The following is a 22798-nucleotide window of genomic DNA, read 5'->3' as shown; positions in this document are numbered from 1 at the left end:
CGTGTCCCTTCCTGAAGCCAGTCTACTCCCTCGACTAACGGTTTGTGGACTAGTGTATAATTACTTCCGGAATCCAGTAAAGCTTCCACATCCTGATTATTAAGCTTCACAGGGCACGTAAAAGCTTTGTGCTCTGTACCCTCCATCAAGGAGGCATAGAGGTGTGTAGGCTGGCTGCTCGCAGACTCTGCTGTCGGCATTGGTTCGTCCCCTTTATTGCACTGCCGTGAAATATGTCCGGGCTCCCCGCATCTGTAGCATTTCAGCGTACCCCTCTCTAGCATGAATTTTTTTTTCTCTCGCTCAGCCTGATAATGTCCCTGTATCTGCTGGCTGGCGTTACTTTGGGCGAATCTTACGGGCTGGGGATTTTGATTTACTGGTCTTGCTTGCAACATGGGTGGCTCCTTTTTCCCCATGCGGAGCATTTCATTAGTGGCCTGGTATTGTTCAACTGCCTCCACCAGGGCAACGGCCGTAGCTGGAGCGCTGAGGCCAACGACCCTCTTTGCTTCATAGGGCAGTGCCCGTAAATAGCGATCTACCACAACAGCTTCCACTATAGCTGCGGCAGAGATTTTATTTGGATCAAGCCATTTCTTTGTGATGCGTATTAGCTCATGCATCTGGGCCCTGGGTGGTTGGTCATTCCTAAAGCCCCAATTGTGGAACCGTTGGGCCATTCCAAACTTAGTAAGTCCTATTCTACTTAATATTTCCTCTTTAAGGGCATCATAGTCATTTGCTATGGAGCTATCCAAATCTTGAAAAGCCTTCTGTGACTCACCGGACAGGAACGGAGCAAGGATACCAACCCACTGGTCTTCCGGCCATTTTTCTCTGGTTGCTGCATTTTCAAACGCATGCAGATAGGCTTCTGGATCATCGGAGGGTCCCATTTTAGGGATAAAATCACTGGCCCGGATTACCGGGTTAGGGTTCGGTGATCTTGCATTGTGAAGCTGACTTCTCTGTAGCTCCAGTTCCTCCTCCTTTAACATGTTGGCTTTTCTTTGCTCCTCCAGCAGGGCCTTGTTCGTCTCCACCTGGAGCTTGGTGCTTTGCGCCAGCAGCTGTAGCATTTCCTCCATCGCGTTGTCACCGATTCTTACTTGTGCAAAACGAATGGTCAACTCACTGAGGGACATTCGCTCATGCCCGCATTCTCCACCATTGTGACGTCTCGAGAGGTCGGGATCATGAGGTGAGGCGTTGGTACACAAATAAGGACAGGCGAGGGTTTCTTTAAGTTAAAGTTTCTGTATTTAAATCGTTCTTAACCAAAAAATAAACTTAATTCCAACCACAGTTGTTGTACCAAACAAACAAACATAAGTCCTTCCGTCTTCCACCTCACACCAGCTCCCCTCAGGCTCATCAGCCTCATCCTTTTCAGCTGTGCAGCCGCCTTCCCCTGCCTGCACTGCTGAGTGGGACTTGTAGTCTTTGTCACTGGGATGTCATGCTGGTTGCAGTCCTTGCTGCAACCAGCGGGAAGGAATGTACCTCCCATTTATGACCATTCCTCTTATGACATCACAATATATATATATATATATATATATATATATATATATATATATATATATATATATATATATATATATATATATATATGCAAAGCAAACGGAAAACAAAGAATGGGGGAGGAAATTGCAATACAAATTAATTCAGCGCATGTGGACTTGCGTATAACTGAGTGTAAATATCCCATAGCATGAAACCCTAGAGCAGTCATTAATTGCAAAAAGGTCAGGCTGAGTACAGCTGTGAAAGATTGTTCCGAATCAATTGCTCTTCCTTAAGCGTATCCATTTGGTTGTCCTGGTCACAGGATAACCCAATGGATTATCCTGGGTTGGGTTATCCTGGTCACAGAACACTTGGGACGTGTTCATATTTTTTTTCATTTTAAACTCCAGCCATGTTCCTGGTAAGAGAAAGTCAGAGTTAGTATTATTTCCTTATATTGGTTGCAAAGGTCTTTGGTGTACTGGTTTGACTGTCTTCCACCCACAGTGGCCCTCACTGGACCAAAATGTGATGCGTCTTCAAGGCAAATGGCTTTTTGCACAACCCAATGTTCAAAGGGTGGTCGGCTACTGAGCTACAAAATACTCATCTGCTCACTAAATGCTGATGAGATTAAAGGATTATATCCCTAGTTGAAAGCCATCCTGGGAGAAGAAGTGAAGTGGTAGTAGTAGTAGAGAAGAAGTGAAGTAGATGAGGCAGGTTAAGAGACAATGATGATGGATAATATTAGGTTCGTTCGGCGCAGAAGCTCGCCGGCGATCGACGCGCAACGCATGCCGGTTAGATTTGTGTCTGACTTCATCTCCATTTATTCTGACGTCATGCACACGTGGTCAACGCTAATCTCTGGAGAGCGACACGGCCGCTGATTTTAGAGCCAGGTTCCGCAGTAGCTCTGCACCGACTGCATGGCCCAATGCACATCAGAGCTGATTGGTTTTTAGTTTAGATCTGACAGCAAACACCACGTGTTGTAGAAAATTCATATTTTATATGTAGTTGGAAATACTTAACGCCTAATTGTTGACTATTAGTCTCAGGTGTAATCTTAAAGCATATCATGTGTGGTCTATAATACAAAATCTTATTTATACAACACATATCAAAAGCAGTAGTCATGTAATTCACAGGCAGACATTAAGGGAACAAAGGATGTAGCTACATGTACATTTCTACTTACATATATATTTATAAACATATATGAATAAATCCAAACGTGATCTGTAGCCTAAAGTTCGGAACTAACAGGAAGTATTTTTTTCCTGTGTATGCTTTGAAGGCACCTGAAAACTGTTCGACTAAACCGCAGTTTTTTGTCAACGCCCCCTGCCGCTCGCCCCGTGCTCTGGTCTGGATTCCAGGCGAGGCGCAGCTCTTTCGAAAGAGCCTATCGTGTGGATAGGATGATGGATCTTTTTCTGTATGACGGGACTTCTGTTCCTGTCAATCTTGTCTCATTAGACTCCATAGTTGGGTGAAGTACAGAAGCTTCGTTTGACTCTTTCCCGGTAATAAAGTTCTCATCAGGTCAGTTAGACATAAGCAGCTTAACAAGGCAGAGAGGTGACTCGGGTGAAATATACAGAGGATAGAAATGATAATCAAGATCATTTCCCTTATTCTCGATGTGCACAGCAAAACTCGATGCAGCTCAATGCAATTTTGAGAATATCCGGAGGAAATCTCTACTAAAGGCCTTCTTGTTATCATTCAGGCTTCGTCCACCTATTTTTATGCTAACTAAGGCGTACTGAATTACAAAAGCGGACTGGCAATCGCAAATTTCGATAAAATTCCCACAAAAGGATTTATGCAGGCCTGAAGCTGAAAGTTTTATCAGTGAATACCTTCTATAAAATGTGATTGAAGTGCATTGTCCAATAAATAATGACAAAGTCTCGGCACTGCTGGCTCAATTTCAGTGCACAGCACTTTGAACAAGCCTCTGAGCATCATACAATCACATTGTCACATATAAAGTTGGATTGCTAGTTATGCAAAGCGGACAACTGAGAAAAAGAAATCAGTCCAGATATTGGTTTGGCCAATGTATCAATCTGACTTTTAATATCAAATGGTTGTACATTATTTGATAATTATTTATTAATTTGTTATTTTCTAACAGTGCGGCTTTGGTCTTGTAGATGGGGAAAAGTATACAAATCTTGTTTTAAAACCATATTTATTTTAGCCAATTATTTGTTCATATGGTAAATGTCCCTAAATGTATGTGTCCATTCGTTATCTTGGACAGCTTATTCTTCTTAGAGGTCACAGACATGTTTCAACCCCACGTCAACACTGTGTGTATTTGGCCATTATCTGGTGCTGAAGTATCTTCTTTTACGTGTTAAAACTGCTCACAACAGGAACAACCTGTCCAAATATCAAAAGATTTCCTGCTTGATTTTTTTTTTTTATATTGGGGAAGTTTCCACTTTTCAGCAGCTTCTGAATCATTTGCTTGACAGGTGTTTTCATTAAAATCGTATTGGTGATGCGTATGATACCAGTCACTTCATCAAAGGACTGTATGCGCACATTATTAGTCAGGTGGATCTGTCTGTTGAAGCCTGGATAAGTTGGCACAGCTGTCTATCATTCATGCTTTCTGCTCTACTAATAACTCTGTTGATAAACATCTGAAACATGAGCGCAAAAGAAATAGAAAGGCAGCTAAATATGAAAAGAATATTACCAAGGTTTAGACCAATATGGGATTAGGATTTGACTCAGCAGTGTGTCGGTCTGTAAAACTTGTAATGAAATCTGCCTCATACAGTCATAAGAAGCTGAAGCAAAAGTATTTAATTACTCTGTCATTCAGTGGACAGTTCAATGGTCCCACGGCGATCACAAGAATGAAAACCTGTATGTACAGAATATTGTCTGGTTCAATCTCCAGTTACTGCTGTGACACACGTATCGAACAGGAACAGAAGTGGAGGATTCCGATCAAACGTAATGCAAGATGTCACACCATTTATTTACTTTGGAACAAGTGAATCACATCTCAAGGAACTGTGGTGTAGCGGACCACGCAGGATTCACCGGCTACAATAAAAAACAAAAAAACAAGGGTGACTTTAAAGGTCAAAACATTTCAACCCCATGCAAATTAAAGCAAAATTTCTGTAGTTATTTGCCGAAACACAGACAAAGGTGTGAAACATATCTGTGGAACAGACAGTCATTACTGCAGACTCGAGCTATTTGACATTGGCCTCCAAGAGTACAGGTTCAAAAAAATATGTGGCACAAGTTACAAATGGTTGTTTGTTTACGTGACTTGCGAACACTGGAGCTACTTGCTACTAAGCTACCAAAAAGCTAATATTGATGGCTTTTCCTCCTTTAGTAGGTGTTCACTGTTATAGAATAAAATGTGAACATTTTACAGTTTGTACAGCCCATGTGAAGTCACCTTGATACCCGTCGGCTATTGCCTGACAAGCGGGTGCGAGGGACTACATTTTTCAGTTTAGGTGAAATCAGCTGATATCCGGGCCAAAACTTCCTTTTACGTGCGCGGCTCGTTATTTTTTTAGTTCGATTAGCAACTTGAGACACATGGATGAAGTTGGAGTTGAGAATCTATGCCTACAACAGAATTCTTTTCCCAGTAGCCAGTTGACAAGCTGATTTCAAACGAACAACTAAAACTAAATCACTGTCAGACGATAGCTGATGGGATCCCAGATTGCATTTTGGCCAATGTGTTCCGTCTCTTTTGAGTGTTTACTTTGCATTCAACCAAAGCCTGCTCCAAAGTGATTGGGCATTACTGCTTTGTAGTGCAAAGAGAAACCAAAACGATTCAAAATATTGTCCTGTTGCCCACATATATAAACTCAGAATCTTTATATAGAAATTAAACAACTGTTCAGACTTTCGCCGTAGCTAGCGTGCCGCTTCCACCGACTGTTGGTTTCAAGCACAGATGCTTGAATTTCAGTCGTCGAAAACAAATATGCATACACTGGCGACAACTTGCACCTTTTTATTATTTTTATATGCACCTTCAAAATAGTTTTGAGTCTAAAGAAACCATAAAACTGCAATAACGACTGATATATAGCTGCTAATGGCTCAACTACTTGTGACTGCTAGTTGCAAACTGTGTTTGACTTTTGTTGGGTGCGGGCCAGGCAGTGCACATTGAGTTTTTCAGAACCTTTTTGCTAAAAAACAAAAACATTAATATGATAGACGCTAAAGTTCTTTTTTCATAATTAACTGCAAGTGAATCCTTTTATCTTAACAATCTCCCTCTATTATACATGGATACAGCTTAATAAAATGTAAAAAGAAAATCTAAATGAGGGCAATTCTTATGAAAGAGTTCATGCAAATCTGGTTCATTGAAAATATTAAATGTAAAGTAAAAATGAGGACCTCCAGTTTTTGATCAGCAAAAAGAAAGCTATAAACAAATTGACAGCCGAGGTTTACCTTTCCAAACATGTCTTTGATGCTTCTCCTTGAAATGCAAACCACATAATTCCACATGATCAAGATTCATGTCAGCCTCAGGAGATTAGTAAACTGGATGTAGGTGGTTTTTCTCAACTCCATCCCCTGAAGTCAACCCTGTCCTATATTCTATTGTGAAGAAACTCTCAGCACTTCCTCCCCCATTTTCCTGGAAAACTTCCCTGTCTCGCCAAATTTGGGAGAAACTCATAGGGGCACATTTGGGGAGAGAGCAAAGTGATCCCCTGGGTGTAGAGCTGTTCCCTCCCACCCATATGTCCCGGACACCGTCACTCATCAGCGCCACCTCTCTTGGCGCACCCTAATCATGATTACTGCCTCGAACCCGGGAGTGTGAGAGGAAAGCAGCATCCACCTGACTCATCAGGGGGAAACTCTTTATCCTTGTTTTTTCAAAAAGAGGAGACGTGTTTATGCTGTTAGGACTCACGCATTCCAGTTTATGTGATTTTAATTGAGGCAGTTAAGCCTCCCTTGGAGGAATCTGGCTATTAAGCGCTTGGAGTTGCACACAAACATGGACCCGTATAGAATCCCTGTGTTCAATAGTTACCGATGAAGCAGAAAGGGGAAAAAAACATTGACCTTTCTTTCCAGAATCCGTGGAGTGTGAATGTTATCGTTGGTAAGCAGCGGGTGGACAAAGCTCGCGCCTTCATACACTGCAGAAGCTGTATCACGTGTGTGTGTGTGTGTGTGTGTGTGTGTGTGTGTGTGTGTGTGGAAGTGGGTGGTTTGTGAGAGGGTGTGGGGATATGGGAGGTAAGTATTTATCTGTGTGTACATTTTTTAGTATGAGAGTTCATGTGCATTGTGTGTGTGTAGCTCGGCCATCTGGTTATGTTATTTGTGCTGCCTGTATTGGTATTGCATGCAGGATATGTACATAATAAGACTGTGTTTGTGTGTTAGGGTGTGTACATTGTGTGCGTGCTTGAAAACAGGTTGCCGTTATGTATGTGTGCTGAGGTTGGGGGGTTGTTTGTTTCCATGCATGTCTGTTGGTGCACGCATGTGTGCTTCTATTGTGTTTACACTGTGTGTCTGTGCATATTATAGAATATGTTGAGTTAATGCATTTGATGGTGTGTGCATGATGTGCAGGTCTGAGTAAAGCAGATAAGCGGCCTCAGTCCTCACCTGCCAAGTTGCCCGTGGGAGCTTTGTTGCTTGTGTCTGTGTGTGTGTGTGTGTGTGTGTGTGTGTGTGTGTGTGTGTGTGTGTGTGTGTGTGTGTGTGTGTGTGTGTGTGATCAGGATGGGGTTGCTAGGTGGACACAGGGCTGGGCGTGGCGTTGAGACCTTACCACCCTTATAGCTACTCCACTGCCGCAGCCTCACCTTGCCTTTTCCAGCGCGGTGCGTACATCTCAGGCTGAAACATAATGGCCTCTAAAGCCGGGATTGATGTTATCTTTGCCCCGGGGTTGCTTTGTGAGGCAGTTAATGGGGTTGTTAACCGAATGTGGCCCGGACAATACAGCTCACACACACACACACACACACACACACACACACACACACACACACACACACACACACGGTCTAACCACCACTATAGACTCCTGGGGGGAAAGGAGGAGTGATTACTTTTTTCCCCTAGAAATGATTTTATTTAGCCCCACCTGCATGTGTTTGCTGCCAGACCTGAAAACTAGGCTGTAAAGGTTTGCCATCTTTTGGGTTTTGTTTTACGGGAGAGAAAGGAACCTTTTGACATGTCAGCGAATTTGGCTATAATACCTGAGCAGTCACAGGAGTATAGATGCATGTACTAGTGTTTTTATTTCCAATATGGACCCTTGGGACGCAGCTGAACGACACTCCAGAAAGAGAGGATGCAGAGTGATTCCAGGAGCCTCCCGGTTTACTTTTCTGTTTGTAAGCATTTTTGCCATTATCTAATAGTGTTGCTATAGAACCGAATTTGGGTTGAGAGATAGAGGGGTATGACAATAACTTACGGTCCCTGTCTGGAATCAAACCAATTTTGTAGTATGCGCGATGAGTATGAGGTGATGGGCAGATCTTTATGTTGTATTATCTCCATGGCTTATCTCTGTGAAAAGAGATGTTTTTTCCGCTATCCACTATAAATAAAATAACCCGTATTTCTGCATTATACTTAAATTCCACATACGTCGGAACATCAAAGTCCATTGTGTCTGGGTTGATAATCATTATAGCTACTGAATGATGGCCGCTTTTAGCGCTAATTCAGGCGGATTCAGCAAGCAATGGCAGCTAGCTGGCGGTAATGACGGGCGGAGCTTCTTGGAAAATTTTAACTTGCGCGAATTCGCACCTCCGTAAACACTGTGTTCTCCCCGCGTGATCATGTACGCTCTCGTGAGAATAAGCACACGGAAGTGGAGAGTCTCCAGATTACGATAACATTTGAACCATATTCCTGTGCTGTGTTATTGCGGAAATATTAATTAAAGCGTCAAGTAAACACTGAGCAAATGATCAGCGCGTTCGTCAGCCTCACAGAGTTAACCATTATGCTGCTAGAGCTCTGATCACCGCTTTCCATATATTTATCCATCCATGTTCTGCTTCTTCTTAAGGCCAGAATGGCAGTTAGAACCACGGGCTAAGCAAGGTGCATCTTTCCCTAGCATTTGTTAGCATATTGCCCCCATAGGGATGCGTCCGAGAGGCTGTCCTGATCCAAAGGGAGCGATTTGCCGTTTTCCGGAAGAGTCGTCAGAAGTAAAAATGCTAACGCCAATCTGCTTAACTTGGTCGTGAAATACTCCAGCCTCCTGCAGCAGAAATCTTCCTCCAGGTTCCACGACGACAAAACTTTACAATTTAATTTAGAGAAGTGAGTAAAACAATGTACTCTGCTCTACAGGTATTGAAATATCTGGCTTAACATTATTTTGGATTCTTTTTCTAGATGAATGAGAAATGTGAATGTGTCATATACAAAATATGCAACCCTAAATATGCAACCTTAAAGCCCCTTACCAGGCTCCTCTCAACACCTGGGCTTCTCTTCGAAATTCTGTCGATGAAAATCACAAGCAGAATTAATGAAGGCGAAACCTTGGGCGGCTGTGGCTCATGGATGGAGTGGTCGTCCTGCTACCACAAGGTTCACAGTTTGATCCCTGGTCCCAACATAGTTTGCATGTCGAAGTGTCCTTGAGCTAGAGTGTCACTGAACCCCGAGTTGCTCTCTGGATGCTTCACAGCCGCCAGCCCACTGCTCCTTAATTTCTAAGGAAATGCAGAGAAACATTTGTAATATGACGATTGTAATAAAAGTTTAAGTTTGCCAGAGCCTTATACATTTAGGTTACTGCGGCGTGCCGCTTTAAATGTTAAATGTATTACCGATAGGGCCTTTCTGTGTAGAATATGGGGAGGCTGATAAATACCCAAGTCATGTTTAAGGATCAATACCAGCATCACATAACAGCAACAAGAAGATAGGAAAGGAAGCATTGGAACACCTTTCTGTAGCATTTAGAGAATTCCACCAACGTGTATCATGGCTGAGACTTAATACTTGCAGGTCATTTCACTCAGTTAGGAATCTTCCCAAGCAAAAAAGACTGCAGCCGTGGACCATATGGCTCGTATGGCTCCAGCACCCCATACCCTCAGGTTCCCTGTTTTCCTCTCTGCTCATTTGGCAGACCTGCACTAGTAGTATATCAACAAAATGTCTTGCACTTGCAGAGAAATGAAAAAAATGCAGGCGTAATCTAGACAGATTGTGTAGTCCTAATGATTGGAATTAATGTGCTCAATATTGTGTAGTACAACACATTTTGCAGATGCCACCTGGAGCAGAAATAGAAAAGGGATGAATGTGAGAACTTAAGTTAGTGTTGACTTTTCACTTGAGTGGGTTGCTTAGTGTATCAATCTGCATTTAACTCTCCATCCAGACACAGCCAGATAATTACAAAACAAGTGTTTCTTGTTCTTTGTTCATGAGCCACTGTAGTTCTAACGTCTGCATAGTGTCACTTCTGTTCTCCCCATTTCATCACACTCCAAGGTGTGTCAGTTGTTAGCGGCATGTTTGGCAGGCTTGATTTCACATGTTGCAGGCCTGAAATTGGGTATCATTTCAGAGAGACCGTGGTTTGGGACTGTCTCTGGTTATGGTGGGCACAGGGCCTAATGGACAGAAAAGTTCTCCTTTCTGGAGGGAACAAGAAATGATGTGCTATCCGATATCCTTCCCCAAAAAGAAAGGTAAAATAGATTATAATGGATGCACGCACATGCATAGATGTGTGTGTACTGTGTGTCTGTACTGTATGTCTGTGTGTCTGGGCTCTTGTGTGCGAGCTAGTTTTGCTGGTATGCAATATGAATGTGGGCAGAGTGAAATGGCGTCTAATTTTGAGATGCATTTTGAACAAAGCCTTGATGCTTTAAGTGCTCTGGTTACCAAACAGTGAGGAGAATGTTTCTGAATAATACCTGTAGGATTCCTCTGTCAGCATTAAGTCTTAGTGTGGAAGCCAGCCCTTTTTGGTGAGCTGGAGTGGACGTAATGAGACCCCAATGGAGGATGATGCTAATGTATGAATGCTGTTTTGTGATAAAAAGTGTAGTGTCCTCAGTTCTACTTGAAGAATTATGCTGTGGCTCTAATAGCGTGTGTAGGTGGCCCACAACTACATGGAAGCACATGGGCAAGGAAGATAAAGCAGAATATTATAATAGTTATTTGACTTTGTGTCAAGATATTTTCTACTGACGACGTACAGCATTACTATTTATGTTTTTAATTCAGAAACTGGATAAATGTCAAGTAAAATCTAACTAGATCTCTTAAACAGTGTGTTAGAATTGTATTTGCCAGTGGCGGGCCGTGGGTTTCAGACGTTGGCCTTCTGTGAGTTAGCAACCGGGGTTCCAGGCGTGTGTACCGACCCACAAAGCCACTTCAACCACCAGAGCAGACTCCCTCGCCAAGCAATGCTCAATTACGCAGCGCCCAACCGGTGGCCCACGCCGGCCCTCACTTTTATTGCGCCACGGGGTTTCAGAGACCCTCTGACTCACACGTGCGTTAGACTCCTTGGTCCGTGTTTCAAGACGGGTCGGGTGGGTTAGCGACATCGCCGCTGACCCCTGACGCCCCTTTTATATATATATATATATATATATATATATATATATATATATATATATATATATATATATATATATATATATATATATATATGTGTGTGTATATGTATATACATATATATATATATATATATATATATATATATATATATATATATATATATATATATATATACATGTTTGACTTGAATGCATACAAATGATAAACAATTGGACTGGAGTGTGATTGTGTAAAGTCAATAATAATGTTATTCTAAATGAATTGCTGCTAAGCAGCACTCCTATTGTTTCTGTTCAGATTTTGCACATTGGACTGTATAAATGATACATGTTTTTTCCATAGATCAGAAAACATCATTAGAAATATACATATAAATATAAAGTGGTTGTGATTTCAGTTTTAATCATCTTTATTAACATGCTTGCTCACTGTGCAGCATTACAGCCCCTGGAGATAAGACTACCTGTCCTTTTTCCTGTTGTATGCATCAGTAATGGAGATCTGGACAGCTCCTGAAAGGCATCAGAAAGAAAATGACACAGAGTTTGTGTTTCTCACAGAAACATGCTGATAAAAACCCATTGAACATAGACAGTGTGATTTGTGTGTCCCCTGACTGATATAATCACACATGAAGAAAAGCTAACTCTTCTCTACTGTGTCTCAAAATATAGCATCTGTTCTTTTTCTCTTTTTATTCCTTTCTAAACCAGCCGAAAGGTTTATCGAGTATAAAAGAGCCTCTGATCGATGGTCGGTACCTGTCAAACCCACTAACTCAACCGCCACCATCGCCATCATCATTTACTAGTTGGCTGGAGGTGAGCAGCAATTTCTCGCCCTGCTTTAGTGCTTCCAAGACATAGAAGCTAAAAGCTGGAAGCAGCGTCAAACCTCTACCCTAAACCCTTCACTTACTCGCCAACCATGTTAATTTAAATACACTGGCTAATTGGAAAAGTATGATGAAATGGAGAATGATGATAAGATAACTGAGGGATCCTACACATAACCCTGCTGAAGCTGATGAATAAGCCATTGTAGAGTATGTAGAATTCATCCTTTACCAAGTCCCGTTCCTGGACTTACCAATCGTAGCATATCATTCCAGAAAGAAATCTGAAATGATAGTTTTGTGGACATTAAGTTAGTTATAGTAACCATTCTGCCTGCTGCTCTTTAACGTTCAAAATTGTTTTTTGGTGCTGAATCAGTTTGACATCCTGGATATATCCTTCAAAATACTCTAAAATACTTTTTTTGTTCATCTAAAACTTGAGAGCTTGAGAGACAACAAAGGCTTAACATAAGGCCAATTGCAATGTGGCATTAAAAAAAAATAATAATAACTTTCCCATCAATTAAATGCATCTCGAATTAAGACTTTCAGTCAGTAACTAACTTCCTTCCGATAGATATTATAGTAATATATAGAGTGATGTTATGGAGGTTTGGGAATATTTCAATTTAATTCAATTTATTTTGCACAGCCTAAAGTCCCAAATTACAAATTTTCCTCAGGGGGCATTACAATTTGCACAGATACAACATCCTCTGTTCCAGGACCTCACATCTGAAAAAAGGAGGATCCTTCTATCAGAATGGACAGCATCATGTCATGCCATTAGTCATGACATGATTTGTCATTATTAAATGACAAATCACCTGAAAGAGCCTTTCAAGTGAGGGTGATATAGTCTAATCATGAGCTCTCACTTTCCCTTTGCTTCGGAGCCAGTATTTAGGGTTTGCCAGTAATATTGCTATGTTCTTAAAAATACTTTTATTGATCTATGGTTCTGCACTTCATTCCAATTGTACCTTTCATTGAATGGTTATTAGAAGAAAACCAGAGGGAATATGTGTTGAGAGTAAAAGATGGCATGCAAAAGTTTCCCTCTGAACTCAAATCCATGAAGTGAAACGTTTTAGGCAGAAATGATCCTAACGCAATATTTTTTTAGGAATTTATTGTCGCCCACGTCCAAGTTAATGAGCTAGACCGTAGCACGCTCTTCTTCACTGAAATTTAAACAGACAAAACTTTCTTCTTAAATCAGCCGTCTTGCCAATCTTTCTCAGAGTGATTCAGCCGCTTTGGACGGATTCATCAAGTGATTGAGGAAACTGCGAAGAGCAAGGAGGGATTGGGGAGAAGAACAGATCAAGTGGTTTACTCTAATTAGCCTTTTTCAGTATTCTGCCTATAAAAAAATAGGGCTGACGGATGACACAGTGGCAGCAGTTGTCCCCATCTTGGCGGCAAACCACCTGTCGACGTCTATATGGAGTCCAGGAAATGTTGCTCTGTTGAGAAAAGCTTACCGCTGACATATCTCTCTCTCTCCATCACTCTCTCTTCTCTTCTTATTCTCCATAACACAGGCCCATACTTTTTAGGGCATCATGGAAAGTCATTAGTCATTATTTTCTCCGCTGTCTCTCCTCCCACACATACACTTGCCAGCTCTCTGCCGCTGCTTGAGAAATTATGAATTATGCTTGTGTCTCTGTCTCTACAGGGGCTGCGACTAGGAGGCTCCAAGCATAGAGCCGCTGCTTTGTTTATTCCTCTTCTTAAAATGCCTTTTTTTGTTTTTTTTCTCCAGGCCTGTCAATCACAATTTAAACTACCCTGGTCGCCAAAGATAACGCAGTGCACCATATTGAGATGAACAGCCTAATTTGTATCAGCTTTTCACAACTCGTCAACCGTGTTTGGTGTGACAAAAAAGCAAGAAGCCCACTTTTCTGTTGTTGCCATTTACACCCGGCACAGCGGAGACCGCCCGCCAAGAAATGCGCTCCATTTCTTAATTTCACTGCGAACGCCAGCGTGGATCCATCGCATGGCCTTGCTGCCAGTCACTTGGGTTTAATTGGTATTCATTCCGAAGTCTGCTCAATGCTTCGCAAGCTGTGCCGCCCCAGTATGAGGCTGTTTGACTTGAGTAAGAGCATGTCAGATTAAAGTGTTATTTATCAGAGAGGGTGTATTCACAAAAGCCAGAGTCACGAGTGGAGGGGTTTGGGTATTGGTCTTTGGCAGTCCCCAGCTCATTGCACATCCCTTGCCTTTAATCCAGTTGTGGCCTGGAGGCTGCAAAAGCCTCTGAGGATTGGTGAGAAAACACATGTGACAGGCCCTAAACCGAGGACTCAGATTAAAACCAGTTGCTGTATACCCATCAGAAGCTAGATGACAGGGTGACGAAGACTTGCAACTGGGGAATGTGAGTTGCCTAAGAGGATTTTTAAATAAAGGCTTTTCGTCCTATTCTTCTTCTTTAACGCATTCAATAGAATAAAGTCAGAGCATTGCTGTGTTCACATGCCTTTTGTGTTACATAATATGGTTTATTGTCTTTTGTCGCTTGCACAGCGAGTCTACATATGCCGTTTGAAGTGTGGTTAAGTGTGGTTCAAATTATTAATGCTAATTCTGCTACAGCTGATTTAGCTCTCCTCTTGTTAGCGGCGTTGAGCACTAACAACATACAGTAGAGGGCCCCGGGGGACTGTGTTTCTGCCAATTTCCTTAGTGAGCTCAGTCGAGGGATGGGGGAGGGGGATAAAGGAAGTGTGTCAGCCTTTATAAGCATTTACGCATAACTAATCCTCTCATACCCATTGATCACTGACGCAAGCTTGTAGACGTATCAGGGTATTGATTAATGATTCTTTAAGCAGCCTTATTTTGAATGCAGGGCTTTTCTGTTTCATTTTGCTACATTCACTCACTGTGTTTGCCTACCAAAAGGTCTAGATTAAGTCTAAAAAAGGTATCTTTAAGACCTGACCCGACTGTACCTAACTGGTACAACCACATTTGAAATCCCATCAAAATTAAAGGTCCAAAGCCATATTTTTGCCATTCTAATGGCATAGCTCCTTCATGATGGCAACTACTGGACAAATCGAGATTCTGTCCTCATCTTTCAGAAATATGTGAAAGGACCACAAACTTTTAACAATGCATTAAGCGGTGGTGGCACCGAAATGTGAAAATCGCATACCAGAACCACGAAAACCATTCAAAGGAACATTCTACTACAAGACCTTTTCCATTGAGACACACAAGTTTACAGGTTCCACAGAATAACTTTGTAATCAAAGTGCACCTTGGGAGGCGGTTGGGTGGACAGATGGGTCCAACATGGGACTTTCACCCATAAGACCGGGTTTCCTTTCTTGTGCGAAACCAAAAGTCACTGTTGATTCTTTTTAAATTACGTAGGTTGCATAATTGAAGTTAAGTATCAAACAAACTTATTTTAACCCATAACATGTTCTTTTCATTCTTAAACCCCTGAGTGGTTTTGTTGAATAAACCTTCATAGTTTCCATGGTGGCGTTATTTTTAACACAACAGCATTTAATGTCCTACTCAGAGTTTTGAGGTCAATTCACGTAAGTCTGTGATCACATTGGACATGCATATTCTCTTCAGGATGAATTCCCGATAACTTTGAAGATTGTCTGTCTGACTTTACCACCATAACCATGTCCAACACTCAGAATAATGGGCCCTAAACCAATGCTTTGGGGAGATTTTCACAAATCAAAAATACACACACCAAAAAACACATTAGATCAACACAGAATACGGCATTTCTAAATATATTTCATTGAAAAGGGTTAAACCAAAAGCAGATCAAAGTGTTAAGCCACAAAATGGCCCAAACCTGACCCAAAACTCAATGCATTGCTGGGAACCAACTAAACTAACCAAATCCAAACGCGATTTACATAACAGAGCAGCCCAAACCCAACCTGCAACCTGATACTTTGGAAGTTGTTGGATTAAGGTCCCGGTTAGCAGGCTCTAACTATTTTATCTTCTCTGTTGTTCCAGGGCTGAAGGTGCGTGAGGTGATGATAAATGTGTCCCGTCAGCAAGTGGAGGATTTCCACGGCCCGGAGGACTACTGGTGTCTCTGTGTGGCCTGGAGTCACCTGGGCACTTCAAAGAGTCGCAAAGCTACTGTCCGAATCGCCTGTGAGTATCGAGAGACCCCAGCAATGGCAGCTGTATTACAAAGCATTGTCTTACATCATTTGGAAATATGTAATACACAAGCAAGAAAACTGTAAGTGAAAAGAGAGTAGTAGTGTGTTTGCTATAAAAAAAATCAATGCATAAGTGTAAAATACTCTAAATAACTGGCTTTAATACTGCTTGTATTCAGTTGTCTTTTATGACCACCAGAGCAGAATATACGTACAGAAAATTAAAAAAAACAAAAGCAGATACAAAATAATGCCTTCCAGTGCAGTGAAGGCTGTCAGTCCCTGGGATAAAAATAAACATTTGATTTTCCCCTTGAGGTCCCAGAAGTATTATAATCATTCGGAATGACAGATCACCCAAACTGATTTACAGAGTGTCTTCTTAGACCTCGAGCAGACTGGAGTTAGATGACTGCTTTTTTTCAATTCTATCCTGTGGTTTATCCCAAACTACGTGAACACAGCCAGCTGACATTATCTTAGCAGAAAATGAATCAGATGTATCAGTGGTGAAATAATCTATTCCCAGGAACGAATGCTATCCAATCACGTTTAGATGCAATCAGCTATTCACAGCCTAGTGTTGTCCAAATCCAATATCGCTGCCAGATGGTGTTGTAGGTTATCTTAAAGCCCTCCTCTGTGTTCACGCCTGCACTTGAACCGTTCCTACTTGATTTCTTATGTGGCCATAGAGAAAAAAACTGGAAAAAAATCGCACAGATCAAGAAAGTATTTTCTTGTCCTTTGAAGAAAGTAAGAATTAGACTTCATGAATGATGATGTGATGCCAAATTCTTTATCAGCTAGGATTTACATCTCATTGTCTTTGCACTTACCTACCTGCCAGCTGAACCGAGGCACTATTATCGAGTTTCCCTCCTATATTAGATCCCCTATATGCAGGGAATCTCTCATGATCCTGGGGTACATGAAGCCTATCAAAGGCAGTTTTGAAAAAGGTTAGAATAGGATTCATCACTCATGCATGCACATGAATGCCCAAGATGATCAGAGCTATGCTCGTGCACTTTTTCCATCCTGTGTGTCCTTCAAACCACCTTGTTACCAGATTCTGTAACACAGGGCCATGGGATCCTCTCCGTCCTGTTGGAGGGTTTTGAAGGTCGTGGCGTGCAGAGCCGAGGGCAGGCCGGCGTGTTAGCTGCTGGAGAGGATTGAGGCCAGGCTAACTGTAACACTTGACACCTAACAGCTGCCTCTTATCTCCCCACACAGACCTGAGGAAAAACTTTGAGCAGGACCCCCAGGGGAAGGAGGTGCCAATTAACGGGATGATCGTACTGCACTGTCGCCCTCCGGAGGGAGTGCCTGTGGCGGAGGTAAGGTCGCTGCTACTCGCTCCTCCTCCCCGGAAGGAGAAGAAGCTTATACTCCTGCAGAACAGAAAAACATTTGCATCAGAGTGGCCATCCTTACTCTGAGAGAGCTCAGCCTTTAAGAGATTGATATAGTGGTGTTAGATGCCATCGATAAGTTAACAAGAAGTGAAAGTGTTGGTTCCAAGAGCATATTTTTTAATCAAATCTTCTGTTAATAAAAGATAGACATCAGACTCAAAGATTCACTTCTCAAATTCAGTTTTTAGTGTCGTTAACCTCTGGAGAGTTGTGCTTTGAGAAACATCTGGTTTAATGTGGAGCAGGCCACAAAGTGAATGGTCCAGTTACAGTGGATTTTTGCTGAATGATTTGAGGGAGTGGGTATTGGAGAGGCGTTACTCTTTCTTCGACTGTGTTCTGTAGTTTCATCCATCAGCAGCTCCCACTGTGTTGGTGAAGACATCAAAGTCATGAAAGGGAGTCTGTTGGTTGCAACATGGACATCAAGATCTGTGGACGTGCATTGCATCATTGCATCTCAGATATCAAACATGAAGTACGCCAGGTGTTCTGTACTAGTCTGGAATATTTGGGCCTCATTAAAGAAGCCTGTCCTAGCTTGATTTAAGCTTGAAATAAGATCGGCTAGAAAAATAGGATATAAGTCCTATCTACCTCTAATTTGGATGGCTGCGAGACATCTTCCATTAGAGGTCTTCCAGGCATGTCCAACTGGTAGGAGACCCTGGGGAAGACACAGGACATGCTGGAAGGATTGTTTCTCCCAGCTTGCCGGGGAACTAGTTGGAAAATGTTGCGGGTAAGAGGAAGGCCTGGGTCAGCCTGCTGTACCTGCTGCCACAGTGACTCCGGATAAAGCTGATGAAAATGGATGAATGGAAGTCATATCTCATTATAACAGAAAAAAGGTTCCCTTTGTAAAAGTCCTGTGTTTTCAGACCCTCCATTCCAATCTCCTCCGTACACTCAGTTTGACGCTATTATATACGACATGAATATGCAGATTACTTATGAATTTATTTTGTGGGTTATATACGTATTACAAGTCATTACTTTTCATAGTTATAGTATGAGCTTGAACTATCATAGTACATATATTTATTTATTTATTAATCGTCTCAGACTTAACAACAGTGCTATAGCAGTTATTTTGAAATTAGGAAAAGGTTTATGCCATCCGTATATAGGATTTGAAATAAAATCTTTCTTAAATGCATTAAAGAAACATTACCATGAATTCTAAATTCCATTTATAACTGAAATTAAAATGGAATTTCAGAAGAAGTTTCGAGAATGACGAGGCCCCTGCGGTGGATCCTATACTGTATGGAAAGTTTCTGATTCTTCATCTCCTTGTTTACATGACTAATATCCTCCAGGGTTGTGATCATCTGCATCAGTGCAGGATTGTCTGTCATGCTTCCTCATCCAGCAAATACCTTATGTTTTTACCAGCTGAGCAGTGGTGGAGGAAATTGAGAGCAAATGTACGATTACAGGATTGCTTCCACGCAGCTCTCAACATGGCGGCGGCTACAAGCTTCTGATGCTAATATTATGAACAGTGCAAGGGCATTAAGCCAAACGCATAACATGATTTCAATGGCAAATCATGAAAATTTGAAGTGTTAAATAATGCAATTGATCGAATAAATATTGACTTGATTTATATATGACTGCTGTGACATTGTAAACGTGCACACCTGCAAATAGCGACAGACCTGCTGCTACTGTCTGAGTGGCGCCGAGCGTTTATTACGCATCATTGATCATAAAAATGCTCATTACAAGTAAGTAAATGTATTTAACAACTTGTGATAACATAATAATATTTTTGTACACACCAAGTACTGTGAGAAGCATCAATTAATGTTAAATGTACATTTTCAGTGCTCTAGTTCTCTCTTCTCCCAAGCCTGGGACATGGCGGGAGCTGTGGGTGAGCTTAGTAAACCTACTAAAACCTCACAGTAACAAACGTTGAGGAGGTCTTTGCTTGGTCAGGAATGAATGTGGGGGGACTGAAGACGACACATTATATCAATATTATTCACAAACTTAAAGTATTTATTCAGCAATCTGCAAAAAAAAAGCAATCTGCAGAACAATGATTGTGTGTGGCATACAGTTAGTTTACGTTAAAAGGGTTGCGTCGACATTGTATGAAAAATGACCGAAATTTAATCATAAAAATGTATTCCAACTACCTCCTGGTTGTACTGGAAATACACCATCACTGCTTAGCGGATGACACCAAGGAAAACCCCCAATATTTAACAGTATTAATCATCAACATAAAGTGTTGTGATTGCTTTTGGAAAGGAAATGCCAGGTGGCAACTTTAACAGCGGCCCCCAGTGAGATGAGAAGCAGATGTTTCTCACAGTGAGATCAACCTGAAAGACTGACTTCTGGATGCAAATATAGCATTTAAATGCAAAATGTCACCAAGTGCACATTTCTCTCCAAAATGCAGAATGTCTCCCTCTATATTTGGTCCGGTGACAATTGGCATGAACAATGGATGTGTAATTGATGTGTGCAGGGAACAGATTCAAGTGGAGGTCAACCTCCAGCCCCACGCTCTATAAATGATTCAAAGCGGAAATGGGGGAGTGATGTCATTCTGGCGCCGCAGAATCCACAGTGGGGGTAAAAATAGTTGAATCTGAGCCGTACAGACCGAATCACAACCTCCCATCTAGTCCTTTGTCAACACAAATGAGCCCAGCCGCAAGAGACGGGAGTGAATAATGCAGAGAGCGGAGGGAAGATGCTCGGCCCAGTCGATATCAGCGTACCTCGTCCATGAAATATTGAGATGGCATCCGTGAGTGTGGTGGTGTGAGGTTTCAGAGTGCAGCTGCAGGACGGATGCCGGCGTAGCAAACGCAGCGCTGGCCCGGCCTGCGGTCGGAGTGCAGCGTAAACACTGTGGTCTGTTTGGAAATCACCCGCGTCAGCGAGGATGTCAGGGTGAGCTAATGAGTCTCCAATCCGTCACGCTGGAATCATGTTGTATCACGAGGTTGCAGCAGTTTATTTAAGCAAGAGTCCGACAGGTCTCATTGACTCTGGAGGTCTTTATTTGAAGGAGTGCCACGGCAAGATACATTTTTTGACAATGCTGTAATTTACAGTCATTCTTTCCATCCAATTACTTGTCCCATTATACTGTAAGATTAGAGCATTTGACATGTTTTTTTGGTGCTTATTTCACTCTCACTTCTGTTTTGTTGGAGTCATTACTGAAATACCTTTTAGATTATCTATTCAGATTAGCACTTGCTTTTTTAGTTGACACTGGGGAGGGATAAATACATGTATATTACTCCCTAAAGTTGACACTAATTAAGTTTATCATCAGTTTTTTTTTTACATTTCTTTTCTCGATTTCGCCAATTATTTTTCTATGTAAAATATCCCAAAGCTATGATTTCCCACGGCCCAGAGTAATGGTCACTCATAAACAGGCAAGACCCCCAAGATATGCAGCTAACTACTATGTATGACAAGGAAAAGCAGCTAATCATCTGTTTGAGAACATGCAAATTTTAATAGGCAGTTTTTTTACTTCGAGGGCAGCTTCTGTATTGTGCAACCTGCATCATATTTTCCATGTTTCTGTGTCTCAGTGGGGACTAATGGGAACAACAATTTTAGAAATTGGTCTAGTATTGAATGAGAATACTGCAGCTAGCAGCCACTAAACAGGCTGCAATGTGAAACTCTGCACAGTCAATGTACACCCACTAAAAGTGCTTGTTTTTAGTTATTATATTTGTCTCACAGTATTATGTGGTAAACCTGACTGAGAAATATATATTTTTTAATCTCTCACGGGTCTTTAACATAATGTTCTCAGATCTGTAATGCACTTGCTCTAAACTGGACCAATTAAAACAAATGTTTTCACCATTTGCCACTTTGACACACAAACATGGGAAAATAATAAATCCAAGTTGTAAAATAAGTTTCCATTGAAATATATCCTCCAGATATGTTTTTAGAATTAGTTATACAATACATGTACACCAGTTAGCTTTGAAAAATATTATATTTCCACAAACAAACTTTTTATTTTATTTTGTATTCCTCATGGGAAAATCTACTTTCTTCCCAAGTCCATTCTTAGTGTATGTGCAGTGAACCTTTCATGTGTCCCCATCACACACTGTACGTTACATACTGGACCAATAGGAGTGCAGAAGAAGTCCAAAAAACAGAAAGGCAAATGAACATTGAAAGAGGTTTTGTTTTTTGTGATTCCTCCTGTGCCTACTGGCCATTCAATGGCCATGTGAGGGCTTCTTCTTCCATACCAACTTCAGTCTTTTGGTAAATAATTCCCTCTTTGTGGTTCCACAGACAGTGTTTCCCTGTTCAGCTGCAGTGGAAGAATGGCAACAGCAAATATTTGACTGAAAACTGTAACTTTGGATGATATTGACTGTGCTTTTCTATCCGAGACGGCTAAAGCTTCATATAAGCCTCAAAAGAAAAAGAGATGACTGGTTTCTCTCAACTGGAGATCCAAAATGTTTTGGCTGCTCATGGAAAACAGGGGAAAAACAGGAGGAACATGAAGGAAATATCAGGAGAATATAATAACAAGTATCAATGATGAATCACATTTTTATTATGATTAAGCTACCTCAATGCAGGCTTTTAAAAAAAAAAATGTATGTCCTTACTTGTTTTTACTGAATCTTAGATTTTGGTGAGCCAAGATTGCTTTAACAGTTACCGCCTCAAAAAAACTGTTTTTAGAACAAGAGTTTTATTGAAGACATAGAGAAGTCTGGATTTTGTCCTCCACTGAAATTGTAATTTGATGATGTGGTTTTAATGCCCAATACAGACTGGAGGAATGATTATGCAAGAGAAAACTTTTCAAAATGGCTACCTGACTTTGCGGACGCTCGGTCACAGTTTCTCACACTTGTTTGGAGTAAATTCAAACAAAACTACTATGACCTACTTCAAGGGAACAAAAGTACTATCTATAGGTTAAAATATGTATGTTTGTTCCACTGAGGAAATATCATATGTAAGTCAACGCTTGACTTTTGGTTTAACACAGAACATAAACAGCAGTCTTCTGCATTATAGTCTTTGTTTGTGATTTTGACAAAGTCAGCTTTATTTGTCAATTTCTTCCACATGTGCAAACGTACAGAAGATTTGAAAAAACGTTTTTCTCCTGTCCAACATAAAGGGAATTACCGATAATAATAATAAAGTGCAAAAATAGATTTAAAAAAAGAATATTTAGACAAGACATATAT

At 41.3% G+C, this 22798-nt stretch overlaps 1 protein-coding gene across 2 annotated transcripts in view; it reads left to right on the top strand.

Annotated features, from left to right (window-relative positions):
* unc5db (unc-5 netrin receptor Db) overlaps positions 1-22798 on the top strand; it is a 187428-nt gene that overhangs the window by 95471 nt on the left and 69159 nt on the right. For both annotated transcript variants that reach the window (XM_068605066.1, XM_068605065.1), the window contains exons 3-4: positions 15992-16135; positions 17386-17489. In XM_068605066.1, coding sequence (XP_068461167.1) covers positions 15992-16135; positions 17386-17489 — 248 coding nt within the window. The remainder of the gene's footprint in view (positions 1-15991; positions 16136-17385; positions 17490-22798) is intronic.

Source organism: Clinocottus analis, unplaced genomic scaffold, assembly GCF_023055335.1.
Source record: "Clinocottus analis isolate CAN_PGR_092001 unplaced genomic scaffold, fCliAna1.0.p SCAF_7, whole genome shotgun sequence".
NCBI lineage: Eukaryota > Metazoa > Chordata > Actinopteri > Perciformes > Cottidae > Clinocottus > Clinocottus analis.
This window is presented reverse-complemented; position numbering and strand designations above follow the sequence as displayed.